The sequence below is a fragment of the Manis pentadactyla genome, chromosome 8, assembly GCF_030020395.1.
Source record: "Manis pentadactyla isolate mManPen7 chromosome 8, mManPen7.hap1, whole genome shotgun sequence".
Classification (NCBI taxonomy): Eukaryota; Metazoa; Chordata; class Mammalia; order Pholidota; family Manidae; genus Manis; species Manis pentadactyla.
In genome coordinates this window covers 105,487,523-105,507,132 of record NC_080026.1, presented here as the reverse complement: position 1 = coordinate 105,507,132, position 19,610 = coordinate 105,487,523, and the positions used below count along the sequence as shown (strand labels likewise).

The following is a 19,610-nucleotide window of genomic DNA, read 5'->3' as shown; positions in this document are numbered from 1 at the left end:
GAAGGGGGTAAGATACAAGCCCCGGCCCCGCGGGAGCCGAGCGCCCCTCCCCCCAGCTCCCGGTGGGAGAAGAATAGGCAGAGCGGGAGGGAGACGGAGCCCAGGACTGCCGAACACCCAGCCCCAGCCATCCGGGCCAGAGCGCAGGGCCCTCGATACTAGGAAAACAGGGCAGCAAGAACAGTGAGCAGGCACTGGAGGCTGGGCGACAGAGGACATAAGAAAAGCGCGCGACCAATTTTTTTTTGCTTTTTTGCTGTTTTGTTTTGGTGAGCGCTTTTTGGAAGTCTTAAAGGGATAGGGACCCCAATACTAGGGAAGCAGGGCAGAAAGACCGGTGAGCAGAGGCCTGAGGCTGGCACCGGAGAATAAAGAAAAACGAACGAACACCTTTTTTTTTTTTAATTAAAAACTTTTTTTTTTTTTTTTAATTAAAAAATATTTTTCTTTTTTTTTTCTTTTTTTTTTGGTGGGCGTTGTTTTGTTTTGGCGGGTGCTTTTTGGAAGTCTTAAAGGGGCAGGGCGGGTCACTTAATCCAGAGGTAGGGAATCCGGGATCTCTGGGCACCCTAACCCCTGGGCTGCAGGGAGCAGGGAGGCCCCTTACGGAGATAAATAGCCTCCCAGCAGCTCCTGCTCCAACGCGACTCCACCATTTTGGAGTAGCTGCCCGAGCTAGGCCACGGAGATTAACTCCATAGCAGCCGGGCAGGAAGCAGAAGCCCTGTCTGCACGCAGCTGCACAGCACAAGCCACTAGAGGTCGCTGTTCTCCCAGGAGAGGAGGGCCACAAAACAACAAGAAAGGAAGTCCTTCCAGCCGTCACTCGTCCCAGTTCTGCAGACTATTCCTATCACCATGAAAAGGCAAAGCTACAGGCAGACAAAGATCACAGAGACAACACCAGAGAAGGAGACAGACCTAACCAGTCTTCCTGAAAAAGAATTCAAAATAAGAATCATAAACATGCTGACAGAGATGCAGAGAAATACGCAAGAGAAATGGGATGAAGTCCGGAAGGAGATCACAGATGCCAGAAAGGAGATCGTAGAAATGAAACAAACTCTGGAAGGGTTTATAAGCAGAATGGATAGAATGCAAGAGGCCATTGATGGAATTGAAATCAGAGAACAGGAACGCATAGAAGCTGACATAGAGAGAGACAAAAGGATCTCCAGGAATGAAACAATATTAAGAGAACTGTGTGACCAATCCAAAAGGAACAATATCCGTATTATAGGGGTCCCAGAAGAAGAAGAGAGAGGAAAAGAGATGGAAAGTATCTTAGAAGAAATAATTGCTGAAAACTTCCCCACACTGGGGGAGGAAGTAATCGAACAGACCACGGAAATACACAGAACCCCCAACAGAAAGGATCCAAGAAGGGCAACACCAAGACACATAATAATTAAAATGGCAAAGATCAAGGACAAGGAAAGAGTTTTAAAGGCAGCTAGAGAGAAAAAGGTCACCTATAAAGGGAAACCCATCAGGCTAACATCAGATTTCTCAACAGAAACCCTACAGGCCAGAAGAGAATGGCATGATATATTTAATACAATGAAACAGAAGGGCCTTGAACCAAGGATACTGTATCCAGCACGACTATCATTCAAATATGACGGTGGGATTAAACAATTCCCAGACAAACAAAAGCTGAGGGAATTTGCTTTCCACAAACCACCTCTACAGAACATCTTACAGGGACTGCTCTAGATGGGAGCACTCCTAGAAAGAGCACAGCACAAAACACCCAACATATGAAGAATCGAGGAGGAGGAACAAGAAGGGAGAGAAGAAAAGAATCTCCAGACAGTGTATATAACAGCTCAATAAGCGAGCTAAGTTAGGCAGTAAGATACTAAAGAGGCTAACCTTGAACCTTTGGTAACCACGAATTTAAAGCCTGCAATGGCAATAAGTACATATCTTTCAGTAGTCACCCTAAATGTTAATGGGTTGAATGCACCAATCAAAAGACACAGAGTAACAGAATGGATAAAAAAGCAAGACCCATCTATATGCTGCTTACAACAAACTCACCTCAAACCCAAAGACATGTACAGACTAAAAGTCAAGGGATGGAAAAACATATTTCAAGCAAACAACAGTGAGAAGAAAGCAGGGATTGCAGTACTAATATCAGACAAAATAGACTTCAAAACAAAGAAAGTAACAAGAGATAAAGAAGGACACTACATAATGATAAAGGGCTCAGTCAAACAAGAGGATATAACCATTCTAAATATATATGCATCCAACACAGGAGGACCAGCATATGTGAAACAAATACTAACAGAACTAAAGGGGGATATAGACTGCAATGCATTCATTCTAGGAGACTTCAACACACCACTCACCCCAAAGGATAGATCCACCGGGCAGAAAATAAGTAAGGACACGGAAGCACTGAACAAAACAGTAGAGGAGATGGACCTAATAGACATCTATAGAACTCTACATCCAAAAGCAACGGGATATACATTCTTCTCAAGTGCACATGGAACATTCTCCAGAATAGACCACATACTAGGCCACAAAAAGAGCCTCAGAAAATTCCAAAAGATTGAAATCCTACCAACCAACTTTTCAGACCACAAAGGCATAAAACTAGAAATAAACTGTACAAAGAAAGCAAAGAGCCTCACAAACACATGGAGGCTTAACAACACGCTCCTAAATAATCAATGACCAAATCAAAATGGAGATGCAGCAATATATGGAAACAAATGACAACAACAACACTAAGCCCCAACTTCTGTGGGACACAGCAAAAGCAGTCTTAAGAGGAAAGTATATAGCAATCCAAGCATATTTAAAAAAGGAAGAGCAATCCCAAATGAATGGTCTAATGTCACAATTATCGAAATTGGAAAAAGAAGAACAGATGAGGCGTAAGGTCAGCAGAAGGAGGGACATAATAAAGATCAGAGAAGAAATAAATAAAATTGAGAAGAATAAAACAATAGCAAAAATCAATGAAACCAAGAGCTGGTTCTTCGAGAAAATAAACAAAATAGATAAGCCTCTAGCCAGACTTATTAAGAAGAAAAGAGAGTCAACACAAATCAACAGTATCAGAAACGAGAAAGGAAAAATCACGACGGACCCCACGGAAATGCAAAGAATTATTGGAGAATACTATGAAAACCTATATGCTAACAAGCTGGGAAACCTAGGAGAAATGGACAACTTCCTAGAAAAATATAACCTTCCAAGATTGACCCAGGAAGAAACAGAAAATCTAAACAGACCAATTACCAGCAACGAAATTGAAGCGGTAATCCAAAAACTACCAAAGAACAAAACCCCCGGGCCAGATGGATTTACCTCGGAATTTTATCAGACATACAGGGAAGACATAATACCCATTCTCCTTAAAGTTTTCCAAAAAATAGAGGAGGGGATACTCCCAAACTCATTCTATGAAGCTAACATCACCCTAATACCAAAACCAGGCAAAGACCCCACCAAAAAAGAAAACTACAGACCAATATCCCTGATGAACGTAGATGCAAAAATACTCAACAAAATATTAGCAAACCGAATTCAAAAATACATCAAAAGGATCATACACCATGACCAAGTGGGATTCATCCCAGGGATGCAAGGATGGTACAACATTCGAAAGTCCATCAACATCATCCACCACATCAACAAAAAGAAAGACAAAAACCACATGATCATATCCATAGATGCTGAAAAAGCATTTGACAAAGTTCAACATCCATTCATGATAAAAACTCTCAGCAAAATGGGAATAGAGGGCAAGTACCTCAACATAATAAAGGCCATCTATGATAAACCCACAGCCAACATTATATTGAACAGCGAAAAGCTGAAAGCATTTCCTCTGAGATCGGGAACTAGACAGGGATGCCCACTCTCTCCACTGTTATTTAACATAGTACTGGAGGTCCTAGCTACGGCAATCAGACAAAATAAAGAAATACAAGGAATCCAGATTGGTAAAGAAGAAGTTAAAATGTCACTATTTGCAGATGACATGATACTGTACATAAAAAACCCTAAAGACTCCACCCCAAAACTACTAGAACTGATATCGGAATACAGCAAAGTTGCAGGATACAAAATCAACACACAGAAATCTGTGGCTTTCCTATATACTAACAATGAACCAACAGAAAGAGAAATCAGGAAAACAACTCCATTCACAATTGCATCAAAAAAAATAAATACCTAGGAATAAACCTAACCAAAGAAGTGAAAGACTTATACTCTGAAAACTACAAGTCACTCTGAAGAGAAATTAAAGGGGACACTAACAGATGGAAACTCATCCCATGCTCGTGGCTAGGAAGAATTAATATCGTTAAAATGGCCATCCTGCCCAAAGCAATATACAGATTTGATGCAATCCCTATGAAACTACCAGCAACATTCTTCAATGAACTGGAACAAATAATTCAAAAATTCATATGGAACCACCAAAGACCCCGAATAGCCAAAGCAATCCTGAGAAAGAAGAATAAAGTAGGGGGGATCTCACTCCCCAACTTCAAGCTCTACTATAAAGCCATAGTAATCAAGACAATTTGGTACTGGCACAAGAGCAGAGCCACAGACCAATGGAACAGACTAGAGAATCCAGACATTAACCCAGACATATATGGTCAATTAATATTTGATAAAGGAGCCATGGACATACAATGGCGAAATGACAGTCTCTTCAACAGGTGGTGCTGGCTAAACTGGACAGCTACATGTAGGAGAATGAAACTGGACCATTGTCTAACCCCATATACAAAAGTACACTCAAAATGGATCAAAGACCTGAATGTAAGCCATGAAACCATTAAACTCTTGGAAGAAAACATAGGCAAAAACCTCTTAGACATAAACATGAGTGACCTCTTCTTGAACATATCTCCCCGGGCAAGGAAAACAACAGCAAAAACGAGTAAGTGGGACTATATTAAGCTGAAAAGCTTCTGTACAGCAAAAGACACCATCAATAGAACAAGAAGGATCCCTACAGTATGGGAGAATATATTTGAAAATGACACATCCGATAAAGGCTTGACGTCCAGAATATATAAGGAGCTCACACGCCTCAACAAACAAAAAACAAATAACCCAATTAAAAAATGGGCAGAGGAACTGAACAGACAGTTCTCCAAAAAAGAAATACAGATGGCCAACAGACACATGAAAAGATGCTCCACGTCGCTAATTATCAGAGAAATGCAAATTAAAACTACAATGAGGTATCACCTCACACCAGTAAGGATGGCTGCCATCCAAAAGACAAACAACAACAAATGTTGGCGAGGCTGTGGAGAAAGGGGAACCCTCCTACACTGCTGGTGGGAATGTAAGTTAGTTCAACCATTGTGGAAAGCAGTATGGAGGTACATCAAAATGCTCAAAACAGACTTACCATTTGACCCAGGAATTGCACTCCTAGGAATTTACCCTAAGAACGCAGCAATCAAGTTTGAGAAAGACAGATGCACCCCTATGTTTATTGCAGCACTATTTACAATAGCCAAGAATTGGAAGCAACCTAAATGTCCATCAATAGATGAATGGATAAAGAAGATGTGGTACATATACACAATGGAATACTACTCAGCCATAAGAAAAGGGCAAATCCAACCATTTGCAGCAACATGGATGGAGCTGGAGGGTATTATGCTCAGTGAAACAAGCCAAATGGAGAAAGAGAAATACCAAATGATTTCACTTATCTGTGGAATATAAGAACAAAGGAAAAACTGAAGGAACAAAACAGCAGCAGAATCACAGAACTCAAGAATGGACTAACAGGTACCAAAGGGAAAGGGACTGGGGAGGATGGGTGGGTAGGGAGGGATAAGGGGGGGGAAGTAGGGGGGTATTAAGATTAACATGCATGGGGGGGTAGGAGAAAAGGGAGGGCTGTACAACACAGAGAAGGCAAGTAGTGATTCTACAACATTTTGCTATGCTGATGGTCAGTGACTGTAAAGGGGTTTATAGGGGAGACCTGGTATAGGGGAGAGCCTAGTAAACATAATATTCGTCATGTAAGTGTAGATTAGTGATACCAAAAACAAAGCAAAAAAAAAAAAAAAAAAAGGGCAGTTCCTGTGTGGTAACCTCCAACGAGTTCTACACAAGTGTATAAAGGGCATATAAAAGTGTAGGCAAAGGGTCTGTTTGTGTTTATACAGAGGATCAAAGCCTAATTGGGCTACCCCGAAAATGAACTAAGATACGATATGAAAAAGAACTTCCAACATCGGCACTCTCTGGAAGACTCATGCCAGAAGATGATCATCAAAAAACCCCAACAAAGATCCACGCACTGCTACAGCTGTAGATGCACTCATCCCACCAGTTCCTGGACTTGCCATGGGAATGAGGAAGGAGATATCTAAGCTGGCCTGTGCATACAGTAAAACAACAAATTTGACTGGATCTATACTGTTGGAACTCAACCAAGAATTTGGAGAAGTGCAAATTGTAGCGCTCCAAAGTCTTACAACTACAGACTATTTACTGTTAAAAGAACATATGGCATGTGAACAGCCCCCAGGAATGGGTTGTTTTAATTTGTCTGATTTCTCTCAGACTGTTCAAGTTCAGTTGGACAATATCCACCATATCATAGATAAGTTTTCACAAATGCCTAAGGTGCCTAACTGGTTTTCTTGGTTTCACTGGAGATGGCTGGTAATTACAGATATGCTTTGGTTATGTAACTATACTCCTATTATGTTAATGTGTGTGCGCAATTTAAGTAGTAGCTTAAAACCTATATATGCTGAAGTTACTCTACAAGAAGATATGTCAAAGAAATAATCAATCTTCCCATGTTTTCTTCCACCTGCTACTTCTATAGCTTTTCTTCTTCCTTCCTAATTACAACCCTCAAATAGAATTCGTGCCTCATATCAAATTTACCGAGTATCATAATTCTTCCAAGTGGTAAAGATACCTCAAGACAAACGCTGGGCATAGAAGCTACAGGGCATAAATATGCAAAGAAGTAAAAAGCTAACCTTTTCAAACAATAAGGCTTCCCTCTCACTTACCAACTTCACATTTCCCTGTATGGCCCCGGAAGATGACTGGTTAGCCAGAGACGGGTAAGATTCCTCAAGGGAGGAACAACCTAAGACAGGCACAGTCGCAGGGGGGCCATCAGGTGAGAAATTGGGGATCAACAGAGGTGAGGCTTAGAACCTCACCCCCCCTGTTCTGAGAGAAATCTTCTGCATACGTGGATGTTTTATTGCCCTGGTCTAACTTGGATTAACACATAGTCTACAGGCACACACCTGATCATCTACATTTGCTCTCTTACAACACTAAACTATGTTTTCTACCTTTATCTTGTATCTACCTACCACTTCAGCATTTTATTTAAAATAATAATAATAAAGAGAGAAATGTGGTATCCACATATAAATCAAGTATAAAAACCAAATGAGTATTCATATTTGAACTGACTGTTTAGAGTTCATAATGCATGAGCAAAACTGAATGCTTCTGTGATGACTGCCCTTGTACTGTTCACTATGTAACTTATTCATTATGTAAGAATTTGTTCTCCATGTAAGAACTTGTTTGTTATGCCTCAGAAGATTGGAGACTGACGAAAATTAGGCTTGGGGTGGATTAATGATTGTGCATTGAGCATTGACTCCCCTATACAGAATTTTATTGTCATTAACAACCATTTGATCAATAAATATGAGAGATGCCCTCACCAAAAAAAAGGACAGACTTCCAATGGTAAAATAAATAAGTAACCGGGATGTAATGTATAGCATAAGGAATATAGTCAAGATATTGCAACAGCTTGGTAGGGTGATAGCTGGAACCTAGAATTATGTATATAAATGTTCTACCACTGTGTGGTACACTTGAAACTAATGTAATGTAATACTGTGCGTCAACTACCCTTCAATAAAAAATAATTATTTAAAAAAAAAAAAAATGACCTATATAGTAGAAAAAGTTTAGGCAGAAAAGGAGGGAGAAACTATGCAGACAAGTTTGGAAAGAAGTTGGGGTAGAAGAAAGATAAAAAATTTTACTTGAAAGTTCTTGCTGGTATAGTAGTGTGAGAAAGACTAAGAATGAAATCAGTATCCAAAGAAAATGTTCAACAAGTTTCACTGTGCATTAAAATTGCAAACCTTCTTTGCTATTATTGACTTTCATTCATTATATCTATACCTATTCCTATTCCTATATCTAGATACACACATTGTATTCATATATCTGATAATGGACTTATATCCAGAATATATATAGAACTCAATAATAAAAAAAAACCCTATTAATAAATGGGCAAAGGATTGAATAGGCATTTCTCCAAAGATATATAAATGGCCAATAAGCATGAAAAAATGTTCAACATCATTAGCCATCAGGAAAATGCAAATCAAAACTACAATGAGCTATCATTTCATACCCACTAAGATAGCCATAAGTAAAAAAGATCAACACTAAGAAATGTTGGTCAGTTTGTAGAGAAATTAGAACCCTTGCACATTGCTGGGGAATGTAAAAAGGTGCACTGTTCTGGAAAATAGACTGTCCGTTTCTCAAAAGGGTAAATACTATTATATGACCCAGAAATTTCACTCCTAGATATTTACTTAAGAGAAATGAAAACATATATCCAAACAAAAACTTGTACACAAATGTTCACAGCAGCATTCTTCATAATAGTTAAAAACTGGTAACAACCCAATGTCTAACAACTAATGAACAGATAAATAAAATGTGGTATATTCATATAATGGAAGAATATTCTGCAGTAAAAAGTAACAAAGTATCAATATATACCATGATATAGATGAAACTTGAACCTTGAAAACATGCTAAGTGAAAGAAGCTAATCATGAAAGACCATACACTAATATGAGTACATTAACATGAAAGTCCAGGATAGGGAAATTTATAGACACAGAAAGTAGATTAGTGGATGCTTCAGGCTGGGAGAGGGGGAAGAGATGTGGATAATGCAGGGTATGAAGGGTATGGGTTTTTTTTTGAGGTGATGAAGATGCTCTAAAATTGTGGTGATGGTTGCACACTGTGAATATACCAAAAACCATTGCCTTGTATACTTTTAATAGGTAAACTGTATGGTATGTGAATTTTATCTCAATAAAGCTGTTAAAAATAAGAAGTCAAAGCATGTCTCCTTCCCTTCAAGGAGATCTGCTATTTGATTTCAAAGTATGGGATCTCTTTACCTTTGAAATGGTCATGTCTTTGTACTTCTGGAAGCTGAGGTAGTTTTCTGCTGAGTCTCTCTGAGGGTTTGAGGGGTGATGCCTAAATGACAGGGTATGAGTATTGCAGTTAGGCATTTAGATGCCTGAGCTCTGCAGGCCTCATATTTAATCCAAGGCTCCAAAAGCATCCAGGCCAGCTGCTGGAACAAAGAACCACTGGACAGGGCACCATGTGGTGTCATGGGGTTCTTCAGGGCCAAAAATGACCCTAGCACCATTGTATAAGTACAGCTTTTCGGAAAGACCCTGTCTGAGCCACGAGTTAGTCTAGTCATGGAGGGGTCATGGAATGGTCACACTCCACATACACCCCTTGGGGTGATGCTTCAATCCTTGAATGCTGAATCATTTAGTCACCAAGGAAGACACCTCCGCACCACTCCAGGAAGCCTACAAGCCTGAGCGGACTGTTGTACTTGAATCAGCACCCAGGGTTTGGGTCAAGGGAAGAGGGACACTCTTATCACTCACGATTATGGGAAGGTAATTCTATGGGCAGCCTGAGTCCCTCCTGTGTAAAAATGCAGAGTGCGAATTAGATCAGGGCTCCATTTGATGGTGTTATCCTTGCCCATAGATTCTGATTCTTTTCAGGGCACATTTTAACCATGGCCTATTTCCAGGGATGGGGCCTCTCTAGCTGTTAATTCCCATTATGCAGGACAACTGGGGAAAATGTAAAAAAAAAAAAAATCCTAATGTTGATAATGAATACATTCATGTTCAACTAGAGACCAGAGTCAAGTGTTTTTTATTCCATTTTTTGCTAAATCTTAACCAAAGAGCTAGTGTAACTACAGAGATGTGGAAGTAAATTTATCCTAAATAGTCCCAACGAAGCTAATAAGGGAGAATTGTCCAATCATCACAGAGGTGGCCTCTGACAACTCATCACATTTTCCATAGATGTAACAGACATGACTAAACTGCACAGGGACTGTCCATGAGCTGGCTTCCCTTTCACTGTGCTCAGCAGGAAGGGACTGACATGGTCCTGTACCCATGTCATGAACCTGACATAAGCCGTAGTAATGGAAGAGAGGCCTGCCATGTCACCAAGCACAAGCTTTCAGTTCAGCCTGAGCACTCTGTGAAAGTTAATTATTTCAAAGTCCAAACTGTACCCAAGCTGCAAGGAGACCAAATTTCCAGATAAGAAAATAAGACATACTGCTATTTCAATAGCCATCTATTACAACCCTGGGCAGTAGGGCTCAGTGGAGATTTGATCATCCATAAAAGTTACATATTAAAGGTGAGTTTATTATTGGTTGGTACCTTCACATATAACAGAGAAAATACAGAATCGAGGACATACATGCTGACAAATATATTTACATTAAACACTCAAAAAACTTTAATTGCCTCTTAAGTTTAATTCTCTTTGCTAGAGAGTAGAATAAATTGTGAAGAAAAATACTTTTAGAAGGAAGAAAGCAGAACAGGAACTAACAACATAGAAACATAAGTTTTGACTCTCCTCTTTAATGTAGCTTTTCTAGTCTAATATTTAAAAAAGAAAAGCATCCTTTATATTTTCCTGTATGTATTCTTCTATGGTAAATCCCCTTGGGAACCAAGGCAGGGAAGTAAATAAAGTGATAATACGCGAACTGGTGGATGTTTGCCTGGACACCCTCACTTTCTCCACAGTCTATCATTCAATGCCCGTGGAGCTCAGGTTATACAAATGATTCCAGCAGAGGGAGGAACTTTTTGTACTTCATATTCAGAATAACTCTAGCTACCTAAACTCACCAAAATGCAGGCAGGCAGAGGATTTTTTAAAAGGAAAAACACCCTTAACTAACCTTTAACCTGGAGACTTTAGCCACTTGCCAAAATATGCCATCCTGTTGAGCCAATATATTGAGACGGGGAGAAAGGGAGTGTGGCTGTAATTGGATAAGGGGTAGGGCTTTAATTTTTTACAAGTTGGGGGAGGAGGAAACCAATACAGTTAGTCAGCAAGCATTAATCCTCATTAATGTCTCCCATTCAAATCCATTCTTCTCTGCACAGCTGTGCAAATATAAATTAATTGGGTCATTCTGACAAAGGCATACAAGGAAAAAAATTTAATGTGAGGCAAAGAAACTAAATGGACTAATAACACACTCTTTAAATGTGTGGGAAGGGTTGTTCAAGCTACCACATCATAGACTGAGGGACTTGCAATCGAATTCACACTGCTGTAAACTCTGTGTGAGAAGCTATCAAAGGAGGTGGGGACAGGTTCACAACAAAGCATGTAATAAATGTGAGGACAGCAGCACTTACTCTTCACCAGGCACTGGGTTGAGGACTTTACTACAGCATTTGATTTAATCCCCTGACAAGGCCATTACTCCCAGTTTATATACAAGGAAAATAGGGACAAAGAGGTTAAGCAACTTGCCCAAGGTCACACCACCAGTAAGTGTTGGAGTCAAAGTTGCTTTCAGTTTAGGCCGACTGACTCGAGAGACTATTTCTAAGCTAATACTGTCCTGTTTGTATACATTTGACATTATGATTTCATTATAGAAAGTAGCAAAAAGGCAGGGCCATTTCTTGCCCTTAGTAAACTTACAATCTGATTGGGAAACCAGGACGGACACACGTGAAATAATCAGAAAACAGGAACAGGTGTATAGCATCAGAGTTTGCAGTTTTTTGGTGAAGGAAGCAATTTATAGGAGCTGGGGGAAAGTGGCTATAATTTACCCATGCAACTTTTAAGAAGGATTTACACTAAGTTCTAAATTAAAACAGAACACAGGGAATACCATACTTAAGAAAATTCCATGATATGATTTGAATGTTCAAAAAGGGCTCTCCCTGTCAGAAATCTCCCTTAATGGCAGGAAGACAGCCTATACCCCAGCTTCATCTTAAGGGTTAATAAAAATGCCCACAGCCTCCTGGAAATCTGGTCAGAGAGGAGAAAGAAGTTCCTGCAGTTCATTCTGACTGAGGTGTGGCAACCTCTCCCAACCTCCAGAGACTAAGGGAGGGGATGAATTGCATCATCTCTGGTTCTTTTAATTGGAAATCACCCATACCAGGACCTCTGACAGAAAAGGGCAGATTTGAGCTAGGGACCCATGAACATTCTCTGAAGAAGCAGAAGGGCTCCATAAACTGGAAGAATGAGTACAGGCATGCCAAAAATTATTCTGCAAAATTTATACCAGACTCACACAGCCCTCATGCCTGTATAAGTGTGTGTGGAATGGCAATGATTCTCAGCAATCTACTTGCATCTACTTGCATTCACTTTGCTGCATTTAAATTCTGTTGTGTTCTTAATGTTCAACTGCAGGTGTACAAGAAAAAGTACTGCATTTTTAAGTGGGTTGACATGTTGCTATGATGAGCACTTCTCTCCCTGTGGGGATAAAATTCAGTCAGAAGAGCTGAGGAGTATGTGGGTAGCTGATGCGACCTTGCCTGTGACTCAGGTTTTATAAAAGGAATCAGGTGAAGATGCACAAACAAATCTGCTGGCAATTGCTGGGGTGAATGATGTCACTTCTCAGGCCAGCTCCCACATCTGAGAGTCCAAGATCTTTAGGACACAGCAAGTATTTCTGAAATGTCCTAACCAAAAAGCAAAGGGCTCAGTTTAAGCTCCTGGTCAGTGGCTCTCAGCTCCACAGAATCATAGAGAAACTTTGAAAAAATATTCATACTGTGTCCTACCCTAGCAATTCAGATTCAGATGGTCTGGGGTGGGGTCTGGACACTGTGATTCTAACACACAGTAAGGGTTGGAACCACCATATTGAGTGTGGCTAAGTCCGAGATACTATAAGCATCAGTGAGTATGGTTACTCCATCAACAGACATGGAAATGAACAAAATCTTCTGTTCCATTAATAACTGACTCTAAATTTTATTTCTTTCTGGATCTTAAGAAACTAAGAGTGTGGGCTGCCTGGACTATAATCCCAGTTATACCACTTACTAGCCAAGTGACCTCAGACAAAGCACAAAACTTCCCTGAGATGCAGTTTTCTTAGTGATACAATAAGGTTATAATCATATCAGTATCAGAGGGTAGCTGAGATCACTGCATGAAATCAGGTATGTGAATTATTTGACCCAATGCCTGGCTCATATAAAATGTACAATTTTTATTAGCTACCATAACTGATGATGAAAGTAAAAATATACTAGGTATATTTCAATAAAAGGGATGTTTTTCTATACTGAATATTTATTTATAGGGACAAATTTTAATGAATTGTGAAACACTGGAATGTGAGAGTAAAAATTCAGCATTTCCTTCAATTAGGAATATAGGCAGTAAACCTCAGGAGGAGTAGCAGTGCCAATGATTTTGTCACTAAAAGAAATCACAGATATTTCCATATATTATAGTTGTGGTAGATCCTAAAATGGCACTTATATTTAGGGTGACCAACTGCCCTGGTTTTCCCATGAAGAGAGGTTTCCTAGGACATAGGACTTGCAGTGCTAAAACTGGGTAAGTCCTAGGCAAACCATTCCCTACTTATATTCATCACTATTTTGAAATTATGGTGTTATCACATCAGTAGATGCCATCATTTAGTGTTTTAATAAAGAAGTACCTACCCTGCTATATCACAATTTCAAAAAAAAAATCTTGATAACTGTATATCCACATAATCCCTTATAATGCTTTGTATTTCATTAGATGCATTTAAAAGCATTCTTTTGAGTCCATAGGCTTCACCAAATTTCCCATTCCCAAGGGGTCCATGGCACAAAAAAGGTTAAGAGGTAAGAAACTGTAAACATTGGTTGGAAAATGGAGGAAACCAGATTCTAGGTTCCTTTAGGCCTTGCAACCTAAAAACACAGAAGAGGACATAGGCATGTCTCCAAAGGACACAATCAGATAATCAGCAGGTGGAGCCATATTCCCACTACCTAGGAGTCTCTGTTTTGTAATCCCGCAAACAGTAATTTGGGAACCTCCCTAATTTCTCCACTCCTGATGGCATGTGTGTATGTATTTTGTTACTTAACATGGTTGTAGTTAACTCAATCTTGACAGCTATCAACTGGAGTATCTATTAGATTTACTAGTTTGTAACAACTACACTTGATTCCCCTAAGAATCATAATTTGACAGAACTTAAAATTTTCCATGAATTAAGACAATGGAAATTTGGGTTTTAAAAGATCAAATTTAAAAAAATGACTATAAAAAACTTTAACTCTTACCGGATACCACTGGGCTTCTGACAGACATTGACTCCCATCTTGCCTAATTACCACTGTTGACAGCTGTTCTTTTACTCTCCCATGAGGCAATAAGAAACCACTTCTCTTCTGATCAATGTAACTCCAAGCTTCCAGCCCAATGTGACCAGAAGGCAGAGTTCTCACAATTGCTCTTGTCCCAGTATACACAGATTTCTTAACTTCTCTATCATTTTTACAAAATCTCCTCACTAACAAAGTGGACCGCTCCCTTTTGCTTTTAAAAAAGTCTTCCTCTACATCTTCACAATTATCAGGGAAGTCCTCAAAATGGCTCAGAAGGGTCTCAGCAGATGGACTCTCAGTAAAATCCTCCCTGCAAAAGCTGTCATTTGAACATACCACATTGGCCTTTGGGCAAGAACCTTCAAAGCATAAGTATTTGTCATTCAAGGTGTCACAATGATCACACTGCAGCTGCCCATTATTACAGTTCTTTGCCAATCCCATCAGTTTACAAGTATATGCCATGTGATTTTTCTTTTGCTCCCCACCAACACTAGCCAGTGGTATGCAGTTTCCACAATCATCCAAAATCAAGTTATCTGATAGGGTACAGAAAGTATCTGACATTCTTTTGTCAACTTCATAATGAAAGTGAAATACTGCCATGTTGCTGTCAGGGTGTGCCTTGCCCATCTCTATGACCTCCGCTTGATTTCCTAAGGTACTAATGCCCATGGGAGGTCTGTCTATTTCCAGTTGAATTCCAGGGAACACCTTTCTTTCCAGTGAAGAAGGGTTTCCAGTTTCCAAACACAGGCCTTCCTCTGTGACAGAATCGCATGTTTCATAAAACTGGCTCTGAGGAAGGCCACGCTGATGGCTTTTCAGTATGTTGTTACAGTTAATGTTAAGGTTTTTCACAGAATCAGGCATGCTGTTCTCCCAGCACTTTCCATTACTGTTCTCATCACTCACTGTTTTCTCCCTTGCTATTGAAAGAATCTTGGGCAAGCTGCTTCCAGAGGATTCTTCTTTAAACTTGTTCAGTTGTGAGATGGTATGAGAAGTCTGCTCACTCTGCCTACCTGGACACACCTTTGGAACACTGATGTCTGAGATCTTTTCACTACTTTCATCTATAGCCAACTGAGCAGATATCATTTTTCTCTGAGTCACAGGAATGAGAACAGAGGTTGCCATTTCTTCAGAAGTCATCTTGACCAACACTCAGGTTTTAGCTTTTGCTTTGTTTTGCCTCCTTGTTGATCTTGTGGGAATTTTATAAAATGACTGATTACTAAATAATCTCATAGATACATGTCCTCTGAGAAACCATTACAATTCCTTTCATTCAAGTGCATTAAGAGCCAAATAAAATTATGCAGTTATAGTTTCCTATCATATATTTTTCTTGATCAGAGTTTTAAGGTGGTAGATCAATTTTCTTTCCTCTGTTATTTGAAGCAGTTCTTTTGAAGACTTTTTTCGGGATTGCATTGTGCAACTTCTGATCCAGCATTAACTTACAATGATTTAAAAATCCAGTTTGAATGTTTCCTGTAAGAAAAAGGGACAACGTTAAACACTGTGATAGTAGATGAATTTTAAAAAACTTAACTCATAGGCTAATGTAAAATATGAACCAATTCTGAGGAAGGAGTTTTGCAGTCAGAAGTTATTTTTAATGTTTTAGTATTTATGTTTCTGATTTAACATTTCAACATTTCTGTTTCCAGTCAAAATGGGGTAACAGGAACCAGATTTACCTCCTGCCTTGAATAACAGAAAAAAATGAAATAATGGTTTTCATTGAACAACATTGAAACAGTGATCCCTGAAAGAAGAGAAAAACAAATGAGGTGAGCCCTATAAATACCATAGGTTCATCTTGGACAGTTTCTCAGCTACAGGATAGGGGAGAGAAACTCAAGTAGAACCCAACAGTGTGCCTGATTTAAAGAGAAAAAGTTGAGAGTTCAATGAGACAAAGGTAGCCACATTAGAAAGAAGTCACATTAAGTAGAGAGCAGCAAAGGTAAGGATGATGGCAGGCTCCTCATGAGAAATGATGCAAACCAGAAGACAGTGGAATAAATCTTTAAAGTACTGAAGGAAAAAAATACTGCCAACTTAGAATTCTATACCCAGCAAAAATATCTTTTGAAAACAAAAATGAAATAAAGACTTCTTAGACATACAAATGCTAAAGAAATTCATCACTAGAAAGCCTGCATTTAAGAAGTGGTAAAGGAAGTCTTTTAGGTAGAAGGAAAATGATACCAGATAGAAATCTGGATCTACACAAAAGATAAAGAATATTGGAATTTAAAATACATGAGTAAACACAAATTTTCTTACTTTTTAAATCTCCATTTAAGCAAAAACAATAACAATGTGTTGTGGGGTTCCTAAGAATTGCAGAAGTAAAATCTATGACAATCAGCACAAAGGTCAAGAGAGGAGAAATGGAAGTATATTGTTATAAGATTATTTTCTACATGAACTGGTATAACATTACACAAAGGCAAGCTTAAAGTGTTTATATAGTTTATGTAGTTTACATATATAGTTTAAAGGTGTATATTATATACTCCAATGTAACTACTTTAAGAAAATTTATAGGTAATCAATCAAAATATTAGAATCATAAAAAATTTCAAATAATAAAGGCAGAAAAAGAGGAAGAAAACAAAGAACAGATGTGACAAGTGGGAAACAAGTGGTATATGTAACCTTCCAAAAGACATCTTTAGGCAGTGTTTCCAGTTTTTTCCTATAATATATACACATATGTGTGGTGTGTATATATATATATTTAACTCATTCCATTTAATTTGAATAAGAAATTATATAAAAATTTTGAACTTATGATAGGCATTATTTAAAAACTAATTTAGCCTATATTTATTCTCCAAATTATTGAATGCTGGTCTATTTTGGAAACTGTGTTATAGACTAGATAGCTAGGACGTGCCTGTGAGTCTATTAAGACAGGGAAAACTGAGTAAGTTTCAATTATGTGGCAAGTGCAATTCTAAAGGATACGTAAGGCACCATGCGACCACAGGGTGCCCACCACAAGTACACCATTTCTTTATGGGTAAAGCTGTCCTTCCCAAGGCAACTGATGAGCATTTTTGCTATGCTGTCAACACCTGATTTGCCCTATCTTTGCCCTTTACCACACAAATGTCTCTTTTCTCCTTGCCTCTCCATTTTTCTCTTTTCCCAGAGTCAGCAATATATATCTTCTTTAATTTATCTCAATAATATCTTGTGTTTATCTGTATAGAGGTCTTGCACACTTTTTCTTAAAGGTGTTCCTATGCTAGTGCTACTATTGTAAATGGAATTATTTTACATTTCATTTTCGGTTGTTTGCTGCTAGTATGCAGAAATACAATTGATTATTGTGCATAGACATTACAACTTAAACCCTTGTTAAATTCAGCTATTACTTTTGGAAGATATTTTGTGCATAACTTAGAATCTTCTACATAGACATTCATGTCATCTTCAAATAATTCTTTCTTTCCAAAATGTATACCTTTTATTTCTTTTCTTGCCTTACTGCACTGGCTGAGATTTCTAATTATGATAATAATATAAATATGAAGAGCACAGATTCTTGCCTTTTCTCAGTCTTGGAGAGTATTCAGTATACCACTTTAATATGATATTCACTTTAGGTGTAGAATAAATGACCTTTATTAAACTGAGGACGTTCCCTGATATTCTTAATTTGCTGAACATTTTTATCACAAATGAGTTTTGCCTAATGAGTTTTCTGCATTTATTATGAGATCACTATTTGCTATTTCTCCTTTAATAGGTTAACATAGTAAACTATGTTGATTGCTTTTCAATATACTGAAGTACTGAAGCAATATAACAAATTCATGGTAAATGTAAAGGACTTAGAGTAGCCAAAATAATTATTAAAGGAGCAACAAATTGTAAGGATTACTCAATCTTATTTTAAGACTGCTACAAAGCTACAGTAATCTTGACAGTGTGTTATTGGCATAAGGATAGAAATTTAGATCAATGGAATAGAATAGAATCCAGAAATAAATACACATTATAGGCAATTGGCTTTTCAACAAAGGTTCAAAGGTAATTCACTGGAGAAAGGATAGTTAATAAATGGTGCTGCTGAGTCAAAATAGAAAAATAATGAACATCAACTCCTATATAACACCATACACAATAATTAATTAAAAATAGATTATAGGACACAAAAAGCACCAAGCATAAAAAGGTAAAATGGACTACTAAAATTTTTAAACTTTTGCTCTTCAAAAAAAATAATAATAAATACCATTAAGAAACAAAAAGGCAAACCACAGGTGGGGAGAAAATATTCATAATACATACACTTGGAAAAGTTCTTGCATTCAGAATACGTATTTTAAAACTCTTTTAATTCAATAATAAACAGAAAACAACAGAACTTTTTTTAAATAGGCAAAAGACACAGATTTTTCACAAAATAATATGCATCAATAGCCTATAAGCTAATTGTGATAGATCATAAAAATTTGTTTGAAAAAAAGTGACTGTCAATCTCTTCCTTACACTGAACACAAAAGTTAACTCAAAATGAATCATAGCCCTAAATGTAAAAATGAAAATTATAAGACTTCTAAAAGAAAATAGGAGAAAATCTTTACAACCATTTGAGCAAGCAGAAATTTCTTAGACTGAACGAAAAAGTGAATACCACAAAAGAAAAACAATTGATAGTTAACTGCATCACAATTAAAAACATCTGCTATTCAAAGGCAAGCCATAGTATGGTAGAAAATATCTTTAATATAAATAACAAAAGGATTTGCATCCAGAATACACAAAGAACTTCTACAACTCAATGATAAGAAGACAATACTATCTTTTTTAAATGGGCAAAATTTTGAGTAAAACATTACAAAAGAGGAAATACAAATGAACTACAAGCACATTAAGAAATGTTGACATAATTAACCATCAGGGAAATACCAATTAAAATCACAAGGAGATAGCATTTCATACCCACAAGAATGGCTAAAATTAAAATGACTGTTCATAGCAAAGTCAGAATGTGGAGCAACTGGAATATTGTGTGGAAATGTAAAATGGTATAGCCACTTTGGCAAATGGTTTGGCAGTTTCTTCTAAAGTTAAACATAC

The 19,610-nt window shown here is 38.0% G+C and overlaps 1 protein-coding gene across 4 annotated transcripts in view; it reads right to left on the bottom strand.

The window, feature by feature from the left end:
* Nucleotides 1–19,610, bottom strand: part of PLCE1 (phospholipase C epsilon 1) — a 323,016-nt gene that overhangs the window by 275,875 nt on the left and 27,531 nt on the right. For all 4 annotated transcript variants that reach the window (XM_036886335.2, XM_036886337.2, XM_036886338.2 and 1 more), the window contains exon 2: nt 14,457–15,998. In XM_036886335.2, coding sequence (XP_036742230.2) covers nt 14,457–15,656 — 1,200 coding nt within the window. In that variant the 5' untranslated portion in view covers nt 15,657–15,998. The remainder of the gene's footprint in view (nt 1–14,456; nt 15,999–19,610) is intronic.